The sequence below is a fragment of the Fulmarus glacialis genome, unplaced genomic scaffold, assembly GCF_000690835.1.
Source record: "Fulmarus glacialis isolate BGI_N327 unplaced genomic scaffold, ASM69083v1 scaffold21827, whole genome shotgun sequence".
Taxonomy (NCBI): Eukaryota; Metazoa; Chordata; class Aves; order Procellariiformes; family Procellariidae; genus Fulmarus; species Fulmarus glacialis.
In genome coordinates, this window is record NW_009222892.1 from 34,332 (window position 1) to 45,084 (window position 10,753).

A 10,753-nucleotide genomic window follows, 5' to 3' on the forward strand; every position below is an offset into this window, starting at 1 on the left:
CCTCTTTGTTGATGAGGTAAGATAATGATACTTTCTAATAGTTCCTCATGGATTTTTTTTTGCTTTCACTGCTAATTTCTAGTTTGTTAATTGGATGGTAGGTCCTCTAGGCTTCTCTTGCTACATTGCTGGGTTTCTTTTAGTCTTGTATGGTAAAAAGATTTAAATTCAGTCTCTCTCTTTGTATTGTAGTTCCTCACTTACCTTTTTGCAAAAGAAAACAGTATTTGGGATGAGAAATATGATTCAATAGATGCGCAGGACATGAATAATCCTTTGTCCCACTACTGGATTTCTTCCTCTCATAACACGTAAGTTACCAAAAGTCCCATTGCCTATCCCTATTCAAACAGACCTAGCATGTGTTAGGAGAAAGTAATACTTCTAAATTATGCCAGAAATGTACGGCGTGGATGTGTGTAACCTTCCTAAAGTGTGATGTAAATGTGGCAAATAGAGTTTGTGGACTCCTTTTTCCCCTTCTCTTAAGGTCTTAGAGGCTTTGAGATATAACTAAGCTCAGCTGCCAGAAAACCCAAACCCTGAATCCTGTTACAAAAATAGAAAGAAGTCTTGAGTTGAAACTGTTCCAGCCTCTCTGCTTTCAGAAATTAAAGTTATTGAAGGACCTTCCATTTTTTCCAAGCACCAACAGCCTCGTTAAGCTAGTGTCAGCATTAATTGTACCTGAACATTAGAATGCCATAAGGACCCCACTTGTCCTATGGGAAAATCCCGTACTGTTAGTGTGATCTGAAGGGCAGTGGATTTGTTGCCTTGGGAAAGGAGGTGGTGATGTGCAATATTGATAGATATTCTGACAGTTTACAGTGTCATAAAGTGGAAAAGATTCGGTCCTGAGCAGGAAAGGAATATGGAGATCTTAAATTAGCACATCTATGGATCAGGACTTTGCTATTCATGGTCTTTGCCTGGTTGACGAGGATTAGAGCAGACAGAGGTGCCTGATTTAGGGGAAGAGTGCAATTTGCTATCCATGCTCTTCTTTGTTATTTTGAGTTTATTTTACAGCCAGAACTTCGAAGGCCTGGGGACTATATTTTTGTTGTTACTGGTTTTAGAATTTTATACTTAGTAACTTAGCCGCTGATTTCTCTAGTTTGTGTCTAAGGTATCCAGCCCTTTTCCTTGACAATCTGTGGTATGCAAGCTCTTTAGCCCAAGTACAGACCTATGTGATGATGAGTTTGAACTGCCTTCAAGTGAAGGGGATTTGCTCATCTGGTGTTGTAATGAAAAGAAAGAAGGTGTAAAGAGAGGGAGGAGAGATGAACAAATAAAATACTGCAGGGAATGAAATAAAGTGGGTATGGATATAGCTTATAGGTATATTTTGAAGTATAGGGTGTGGTATCACTCTAAATAGCCTCTACATCCCTCCAACATGATTATGCCTCAGCATGATGAGGTTTAGGTATGTTTCAAAGCTCATGATTTACTCTCCAGAAATGTGTCAGTCAGAGTTGGTTGATATTTAGATTGAGTCTTTAACCTCCTATAATTTGGTCCATTCAAAAATATGATAGCAACAGGTTCAGCAATTGCAAGTAAAAAAAGATAATAAAAATCAACATACCTTCTCCATGATGGGAGAAAAAATGTCACCCAGTGAGTGAGTGAGTGGGAAATGGTTGAAATTGACTGCCTGTCTTTTACAATTTCCTTTTACTCCTTAGATATCTGACAGGAGACCAGCTTCGAAGTGAATCCTCTACAGAAGCTTACATCAGGTGCCTTAGAATGGGATGTCGATGTATTGAATGTGAGTAAAGAGTTTGTGGAGTGGTTTGTAACATGCTGTCCATATAAGTAGAGTTTCTCCTGTTTACCAAGAAAGAAAAAAGAACTGAAATCAAGAACTAGTTTGTTTTCTGAAGTTGAAGTTAGTCATATAAAAAACACTGATTCCCTAAATTGTTTTTCCTATGCTTCATTATTCTTGCTCTGATTCTTGTTCCCTTGGAATTTTAAGAAGGTCTTTCTGAATCTCATCTCACTGTACACCAAAAATTCAATCTTGGATCTACTATATGAAAGCATAGGTTTTAAACTGGATTTACTTGTGTAGCGTAGATAGATAGATAGTTTATTTGCCTTCATTGTAATACAGACAAGCCTAAGGCACAGAGATTTTTGTAATTTGCTGCCATTTGTCATCCTGTTTAACTTGCTTGTAAATCAGTTGATGTCTTTGTGCATTTGTTTTCCACTAACTGTGTATGCGTTTTTATCCCTGTGCTTATGTCCTTATTGAAATATTTGACTTCAATTTCATGTTATTTCACCAGTTACTTCATAAAGCTAGTTGCTACTGCCTGTTCAGTTTGGCTAATGCAAAATGTATCTCAAATTAGAGTTCCAGGGTTAAAATCAACAAAAGAGATAAGCTGTCAACTTGCCACTTGCTGGAATGTATTTATCCTGGAAAATTACTGTAAACTAATAGACTGACAGTATAGCTGCCTGAATTCCTTATTTCCAGGTTCCCACATGACAATGCTTTGAGAAAATTTTTATATTGTATTTTATTTGTATTGCTCTTACTTAAGTGAACTTAATTTCCTCTGTGAGAGATATAAATTCATCTAATGGAATATTTTATTAGAACATTAAAGTCTATGACTCAGTATGTGGAATACTTAAGATTTGGATGTATTCTTTCTACTAGAGTTATTTAAGTAACTGCTTGGTCTCTTCCTTTTTCCACTGCTTGTCTTTCCTAGTGGATTGCTGGGATGGTCCTGATGGGAAACCCATCATTTACCACGGGTGGACACGGACAACGAAGATCAAATTTGATGACGTAGTACAGGCAATCAAAGATCATGCCTTTGTTGCATCTGAGTAAGCTTTGATTTATTTTCCTTAAGCTTGTTTTCATATGCTTAGACCTTCCTGAACTTATTTTGCTCTATTTAGAGCAAAAAGTATTGCCGAATGTGGGTCTTTCATAGATTCTGTTTTGAGGAAAAGTCCCATTACATAACAATTTGCTGCTAAGGAAGATAGTGAGTACCCTAAAGTGGTTCCCATCTCCTTGCTTGGGTCTTCTTTTATTAAATTGAAGTGTGAAACTTCCAATGCTGAATAGTATGTCTTAATTTTTTTTTTTAAATAATAAAATACTACAAGTGACAAGCAATATGTCAATCAGGTGATGTTCATATTGTAGGGGGGGTCTTAGCGGAGAAGATGTAAAATTCATAGCATGCCTCCTGAACTGATAACATGGGTTTAAATCTGCATGTCTGCTCTGCCCTTCTGTAACTTGTGCTGAGATGTCCTTAACATGAAAAATATTGCCCAAAAATTGGGAAAGAGATAGGGCTGTCAGTGTTCTGTTTTTCCACTTTACCAGCTGGACACAGAGAAGCGTTATTTTCTCATGTGGGACAGTGTCTGCACAGGCATATCGTGTTAATGACAACCAAATACATGATGCGTTATGGTTTCGGACCATCAGTACCGTGAATGCATTAAGGGACAGGCTACCGAGAATTAGTATCGAAGTATTTCCTGGATATGCAGGGACAAAATTAGAAAAGCCAAAGCTCACCTGTAGATGAAATTGCTGAGGGATGTGAAGGACAGCAAGAAAGACTTCTACAGGTACAATTGCAACAAAAGGAAGATTAAGAAAAATGTGAGCCTGCTGCTGGATTGGACAGGAGACTTAGTGACTGGAGAAGGCTGAAGTACTCAATGCTTTCTCTGCCTTAGTTTTCAATATTGGGGCCGGAGCACATGATATCCAAGGGGAAGCTTGCAGAACTAAGTTTGTTTAGCTTCAAGAAGAGGTTAATGAGGGAGTCTGGTTGCTATCTTCCACTACCTAGTGGATGATTATAGAGAAGATGGAGCCAGACTCTTCTCAGCGTGCATGTGAAGGAAAACAGACACAATTTTGAGGAGAGGAGAAACAAATTTTCACATAATGGTACTTTAACATTCAAACTGTGCCCAAAGAGCTTGGAAAGAATCTTTGTCCTTGCAGATACTCAAATCTTGGCTGGACAAAGCTCTGAGCAACCTGATCTAACCTAGGAATTGGGCCTTCCCAAAGGAGGCCCAATGGCCTTGGACTAGATGGCCTCCAGAGGTCCCTTCTGACCTTAATGATTCAATGATTGCACATCTGTTATTATCTGTTGTGTGTCTACCTCTATTCCTTTTGTCTTCCTGTTTGCTTTAAATATTTCCTTTGTTCTGGGGGGGGTGAGGAAGGGTCCTGTTTTCCTTGCCTTGCCAGTTGTAGCAAAAAGAAATTGTCTTCATTCACCTTTGTTTTCTCCATCAAAGATACCCAGTCATTCTGTCAATTGAAGAGCACTGTAGTGTGGAGCAGCAGCGACACATGGCCAAAGTGTTCAAGGAGGTATTTGGGGATCAGCTTTTAATGAAGCCTATTGAAGCCAGTGCAGATCAGCTACCGTCACCAACCCAGCTGAAAGAAAAAATCATCATTAAGGTAAGCTTGCTTTGTGTGCTGGTTGATAACATAGGAAAACAAGAGCAGGAGCCAGAAATACTACTTCTCACTTCACAGCTTAGCTGTTAGTTTCTGTTGAGAGACAAGAAACCCTATGCTTGAAGTGTGTGCTAGTAACATTTTGCAATATTGTACCGAGTTCTGTAAAACTACATATTAAAGTGCTTGCTATTGGTTTTCTTTGCAGTAAGTGTTACTAGTTCAAGTGCAGATCAAATGTCAGCTCTTTTCTAAACGTCTTCCAGCTCCTGCTAAATTTCAGCAAGGATTCACTGCTGCGGATGCTCGTCATAGACTTCTTACACAATGTGGCCTGCTTAAAAATGATGAAAGTATGTTCTTGAATAGAAAGTTAGATTAGTTTTATTAGCTTTTTTTTTCAAAGAATGCCTTTCATTCAAGTGAAACCCAAAGCACTTGCAGACTGCACACTTACCAGGATTGCTTGCAAACTTCAAAAATTGATGGGTGTTTACTAACACAGTGTGATTTAAATGTGCAATTTAGCGAGCCACTTGTGAAACACGGAGGTGCTCCTGTTAGAAGGCAGTCACTGTTAGAGTGTCTTACCTTCTGAGCAATACAGATGCGTTACTCAGTACTATTGTGCAACAACATGAGGCAGATAACCAAAAGACGACTTCTCAGATTGAAACTGCAGTAGACCTTTTTGAAAGGCAAAATTAGGTGGAGAATCTGAGGGCTGCTCATGATCTCTTTAGTAAAATAATAATTACTTTTGTCCATGCTTCAGTTTTCCAGCTCTTGTAACAGTACTGCATCCTATGTATTAAACCTCTGAACAGAAGAAATAGGGTAGGTAGATATAAGCATAAAGCTCTTGAATGTAAGTCTGGAAATAATAGCACCCCACTATAAGGTGCAAAAGTTCTGTGCTTAAGTTTTTGGTGTGTTGTTTTTTTTTTTTCTCCAAACTGTCTGTTTTTACCTTGCAGAGCATGGAGAGGAGTTGGATAGGCATGTGGATAATAACATGACAGATCTGATTTAAAGGGAATTACAAACTACTATGAGTCTGCACAAGAGAACGTCCATATCACATTGTCCTGTCTAAAAAAGCATTAAAGAATCTTAAAATAGATCAGCACCTGCCAGTGAGCTAGTTGTGTTATTTGGCTTTTGTTTGGAAAATGTTGTCAGTAAAAAGTCAGAGGCAACTCCTACTTTAGTGGCCTGCGGGATTTTTCAGATAAGCCTATCGAATTGAAATCTACCTACAGTAGCTATGCAGAACTGAATGTAGTTGAGAACTACTAGATATGAGATGATTAATCCCATCATTAACTGCAGTTAAGTAGTTGATGTTACCCTTAGCCCCTTGAGCCACTGTTTTTTGTGAGCACTCTCAAGAAAGTAGAACTTAATCCCCTCTTTTCATAAAAGATTTCCCTTCTTCTCATTTTTCTTGTAGAAGAGTGAATTCCCTATTAATTTCAATTCCTTATCTTTTTGTTTTCGTTTGGTTTTTGTTCCTTATGTCCTGCTCTTTGCAGAGGGATTCTTGTTTTATCCTTATTTTTTGCTATGTGTCGCTTCATGTTTTCTGTCCCCTAAAGAATGTTGAGCTCTTACAAACTACTTGTTTCTTCATTGCTTGAATGGTAACTCTACTAAGTTTTTAACCTTTATTATGAGATTTACGTTTTAAAGAAAGAAATTCCAGCCCTGTTGCATAAACTTGTGGATCAGCTGTTGTTATGGTAATGACAGAAGAAGGCTGTGCAATAAAGGGAAATACTTCCAGTAATACTGAGTATGCTGAAATACTATGACTGATTTTATATATGATTCTATGTAAGTGTATGAATGTGGTGTGGTGGGTTTTTTTGTTTGTTTTTAAGCACAAAAAACTGGGGCCAAAGGGAGACATTGATGTGAACTTGGAAGACAAGAAAGAAGAAAAAAAGCAACAAGGAGAACTTTACATGTGGGACACAATAGAACAGGTATCATTTATGTGACATTTGCTACAGTTTGTTACTAGATTGTGTAATACTGGAAATTTACATGAATTTTCTCAATATTTGTGTAAGTAATATTGCCAGTTGAACAGATGTGAGTGAGGGGAAGAGGTATTTTGTTTATTGTTACACCTTGTTTTGAAATTGTTAGGGAGTTTCCCTCTGTCTTGTTAGTGGTTTTAATATCTCTCAACTTTCAGAAATGGACTCGGCATTACTGTGCTATTGCTGATGAAAAGCTTTCATTCAGCGATGATATAGAGCAGAATGCTGATGAAGATTCATCAAAGGTGATGGCTATGTTTTGTTGTTTAAGCATGTTCTTTTTATTCTCTCAGATTATTTCAGTGTCTACAGATGTGTATTTTTTTATGCCGAAATTGTAGAGGATCTGTGTCAGATAACGAGTGTATCTGGAGATAAAAAATTTTAAAAAGGGTCTTTGCCAAGGTACTCCAATTAACCCTATTTTTAACAAAATAACTTCTTCCCTTGGCTAATTGAGGACTTGCAAAGAGGAGTACAAAGACAATGAAACATAATTTTGGTACTTAAATGTTAATGCTGATGTGAGCACTGACAATCAAAGTCTTTATATGCCTTTGGCTAAGTATTATTGCTATTCTCAAACTAGACAGTATGATGAACTAAGATTTGCTGTGTCAGTAATACAGCACACCTCTTACGCAGTGCGTATTGTTCATTTCACATTTGCAAAGTGTTTGTCACAGGTGGGCATTTATTACTTGGCTGTTGTGCATGGTAAAGCAGAAACATGAGGCTCAGTACGGGTTGCAATAGCAATGATGTTCAGCATGGTTTCTTGTTCTGACCTTTCGGGTTTCTGTGCACGCTCTTTCGTTGCTAACATGTATGTGCATGGTTCAGAGATCTCTCTGCACATGCAGAACATTTTACCCATTCAGCTAGATGTTAATGTCAGTAAAATAATGTGTAAGGAAGAACATAGATGAATCCTGGAAAAAGCTGATTAGAAATGCTGTGAATTAGCAGTAGGGTGTTTTGCCTTGAAAATATAAATCGGTGTTTGCATTGCTGCATTCTTTCACTCTCTATTGATTACATATTTGAATAAGGCTGAAGTTGATCACTGCTCCAAAGAAATGGCTTGACTGAGGAGGAGAGTCAAGGGTGACTATAAAGGTGATTGGCTTGTTTGTGGAAGGATGGTTCAGGGCTAGGAAGAGCTGAAATCCTGAAATATTATATTGTTATATCAATAACAAGTACTTTGTTTCAAAATCATAAAATTAGAAATGCACTGTAAAAATTCTTATTTTCTGGTCTAGGAGGTGAAACGTACTGAACTGCACTTAAAAGAGAAATGGTTCCATGGGAAAATGAAAGAGGGGAGAACAACTGCTGAGAAACTGCTCCAGGAATATTGTGCTGAAATGGGTGGCAAGGATGGGACGTTCCTAGTTAGGGAAAGTGAGGCTTTCCCTAATGATTGCACCTTGTCATTCTGGTATGGTGATTGTCATAAAAATTTTATGTGGGTTTTGTTTGTTTTATGGCATTGCACAAAAATGTGTGTATTTTTCAAGTATGCTTTTATAGCTGAGAGGAAATAAGAATAAGGAGTTGCTATAATTACTAGAATGTTATTGATGGGATTGTGAAAGACTACTTTCTAAATTAAACTTCAGTGTAGCATAGTGCATTTTGGCAGAGTAGGCTTCATTTGAAGTGTTACAGTTATCAAGAGAGGACTGACTAGTTTGATTCCTCCCTTCACCACCCCAACTTTTCTAGTGCTCTGGCAGGATATAGGATTTGTTATTTCCTCAGTGGTCCAAAATTTGATCTTTTAATTTAGGGATAAATTACTGGTATCTACACTGAAAAGGTAGTGTGTACCTTTATTAACAGAGATTGATCTTTTCAATGAAAGGATTCTCTAGAGGGAAAATAAAGAATTTTCGGGGCGGGTGTTTGGTTTTTTGGTAGTCTGGTTTTTTTTTTTTTTTTTCCTTTCTGGTTGGGACATTATGAGGAATAGTGTATTAGATAGATTTCTGACCCAGAGAGCTGTCAGAGCAAATTTTGCAGGGAGTAAGTGTATGCCAGATTTTAAACCATTATGGGTTGAAAATTTATTATTTTCGGTCCTGTAATCTTACTTGTCGGGATTTTTGTTGCTGTTCTTACTTTGGTTGTTTTACGAGATGTTACAGAATTCTTGCCTCTTCACAAGCTCACCAAGTAGTTGACCAGGAACGGGTGAGGAAACGCTTCAAAAGAAGAAAACCTATTATAAAACCTTTCTTCTCCTTATGCCCCTCTTCATTTCTTCAGGAGGTCAGGTAGAGTCCAGCACTGCCGGATCCGTTCTTCAAGTGATGGGGACACTGTGAAATACTACCTGACAGACAACCTCACTTTTGATAGCGTCTATGATCTCATTCAACACTACAGGGAGGCCCACTTGCGATGTGCTGAATTTGAGCTGCGTCTGACTGATGCTGTGCCTAATCCCAGCCCTCATGAGACTAAAGAGTACGTACAGCAGAAGGCAAGCACCAGGGTTGTTATGTCAGTGTCCTTTGCATTGTTTTAGATGGTCTTGGATTTTTGCAGAGAAAATTCCCTGGATTCAGGAGCACACCTGAGTGTTGCTTGTCCGCGGATGTCATAGGAATAGGCTTCCCTGAAAGATGCTGAGTAAGATCACTGACTTTGTGAGAACCTGGTGCAACAGAGAGCAATCACTGGGAGAGCAATTTACTAGCAGCAACAAGGAAAATCAGTGAGAACTGTAATGCTGTGGAAGTATGCCAATTCCTTCTTTGCTCAGTGTTTTACAACACCCAGTGGGTTGGATTAGATATTTAGTAGTTGGCTGTGGTCTGGCAACTAAGTGGTCATGGTCTGTGCCATCTGGAAACTCTATTACTGGGGCAGTGAGCCCAAACAGTTACGTTTTCCTAATCCTGCCCTCCACCTCACCCCTGTCAGAGTTGGTTAGGCTGGCTTTGCCCCATGCTGATAGGAAGTAGTGTAGATTAGTGTTTATTTCCAGCTGCTGTTTGCCTGATGTAGATCCTGGGCAGACCTTGCTCTTGTTTGCTGGCAGAACACTGTAATCACTGCCCTTTGTTCTGTTTTCTTTGCAGTGAGAAAAAGTAAATCTCCATGTGAAATATTCATCTGGGACTTTAAACTTCTTTTTTCATGCCTCCCCCCAGGATATGGGAGTCACTGACCACCCGTAGATAACTTTGGAAGCCAGTGAGAGGGGGCGATAGAGTTTAAGGGCTAGGCTTTCCTGCCTTTCTGTATAAGGTGGAGATGTACTGCCAGTATAAGTGGCCACAGCTTCGCTGAAGGCACATTAGATCCAAGATGGGTCCATCCCTACCGTGAAAGATAAAATCAAGCTCTGAATGAAAGAATTCAAATGCCTGGTGTTTTTCTTTTGTCTGTGTTTGGGCTTTTCCTTAAATCTACTATGTCAAAACTGAATATGTACTGAAAACGGAATGGCAGACTAAAAGCAGGATCCAGTGCCTTTGTTTCAGGAAGAAATGCAGATTTATGTTTTATGATTTCAGACAGACAAGGTGTTCTGTTATATTCTTGATCCTTTCATCCAAAATAAGCTGCTGTGTTACAATGTTTTGTAATAGGCTGCTGTCATAGGTGGCAAGATGGGGAAAATCTAATGCGTATTTTTTCTTGTAATGTTTGAAACTCTATTGTTAATAATGCCGCCTGTTATTCTTACTGAATGACATTTGACAAGCTTTGTAATCCTTTGTCCATTTTGATTTTTAACTGTTGTAGTTGGTACTATAGCAACTTGAGTCGGGGAGAGGCAGAAGACATGCTGATGCGAATTCCTCGAGATGGAGCCTTTCTGATTAGAAAGAGGGATGAGCCTGATTCGTTTGCCATGACTTTCAGGTAAGAAAAGGCAGGTGTGACTACATTACCTAGTAGCCCCACAATGTTCTGGTTTTTCTTATTTAAAAAATACCGTGGTCCTTTTAGAGTCATGAAATTCTTGCTTTCAAACTCTGAGTAATTAGCATGGTTGATTTGTGCAGCAGGTCCATGTATGAGGATGTGTACCAGAGTTAATTTGTGACTGGAATAAACCGTTGTGGTTTTATAAAGAATACTTGGGCACCGACTGTCCCTTTCTTCCCATACAGAACTGTGCATGGCCCTTCTTTACTTCCTTGACACTCCTTAATACAGGGTGTTATTTTGAAGTTTTCTTTGGTGCTGGTTCAGC

General features: G+C 38.7%; 1 protein-coding gene across 1 annotated transcript in view; it reads left to right on the forward strand.

The window, feature by feature from the left end:
• Positions 1–10,753, forward strand: part of PLCG2 (phospholipase C, gamma 2 (phosphatidylinositol-specific)) — a 59,133-nt gene that overhangs the window by 29,146 nt on the left and 19,234 nt on the right. The window contains exons 9-18 of the mRNA XM_009581621.1: positions 1–16; positions 193–311; positions 1,698–1,783; positions 2,745–2,865; positions 4,321–4,489; positions 6,373–6,477; positions 6,693–6,782; positions 7,803–7,981; positions 8,812–9,012; positions 10,300–10,419. The exon at positions 1–16 is cut by the window's left edge and continues 113 nt beyond it. Coding sequence (XP_009579916.1) covers positions 1–16; positions 193–311; positions 1,698–1,783; positions 2,745–2,865; positions 4,321–4,489; positions 6,373–6,477; positions 6,693–6,782; positions 7,803–7,981; positions 8,812–9,012; positions 10,300–10,419 — 1,206 coding nt within the window. The remainder of the gene's footprint in view (positions 17–192; positions 312–1,697; positions 1,784–2,744; positions 2,866–4,320; positions 4,490–6,372; positions 6,478–6,692; positions 6,783–7,802; positions 7,982–8,811; positions 9,013–10,299; positions 10,420–10,753) is intronic.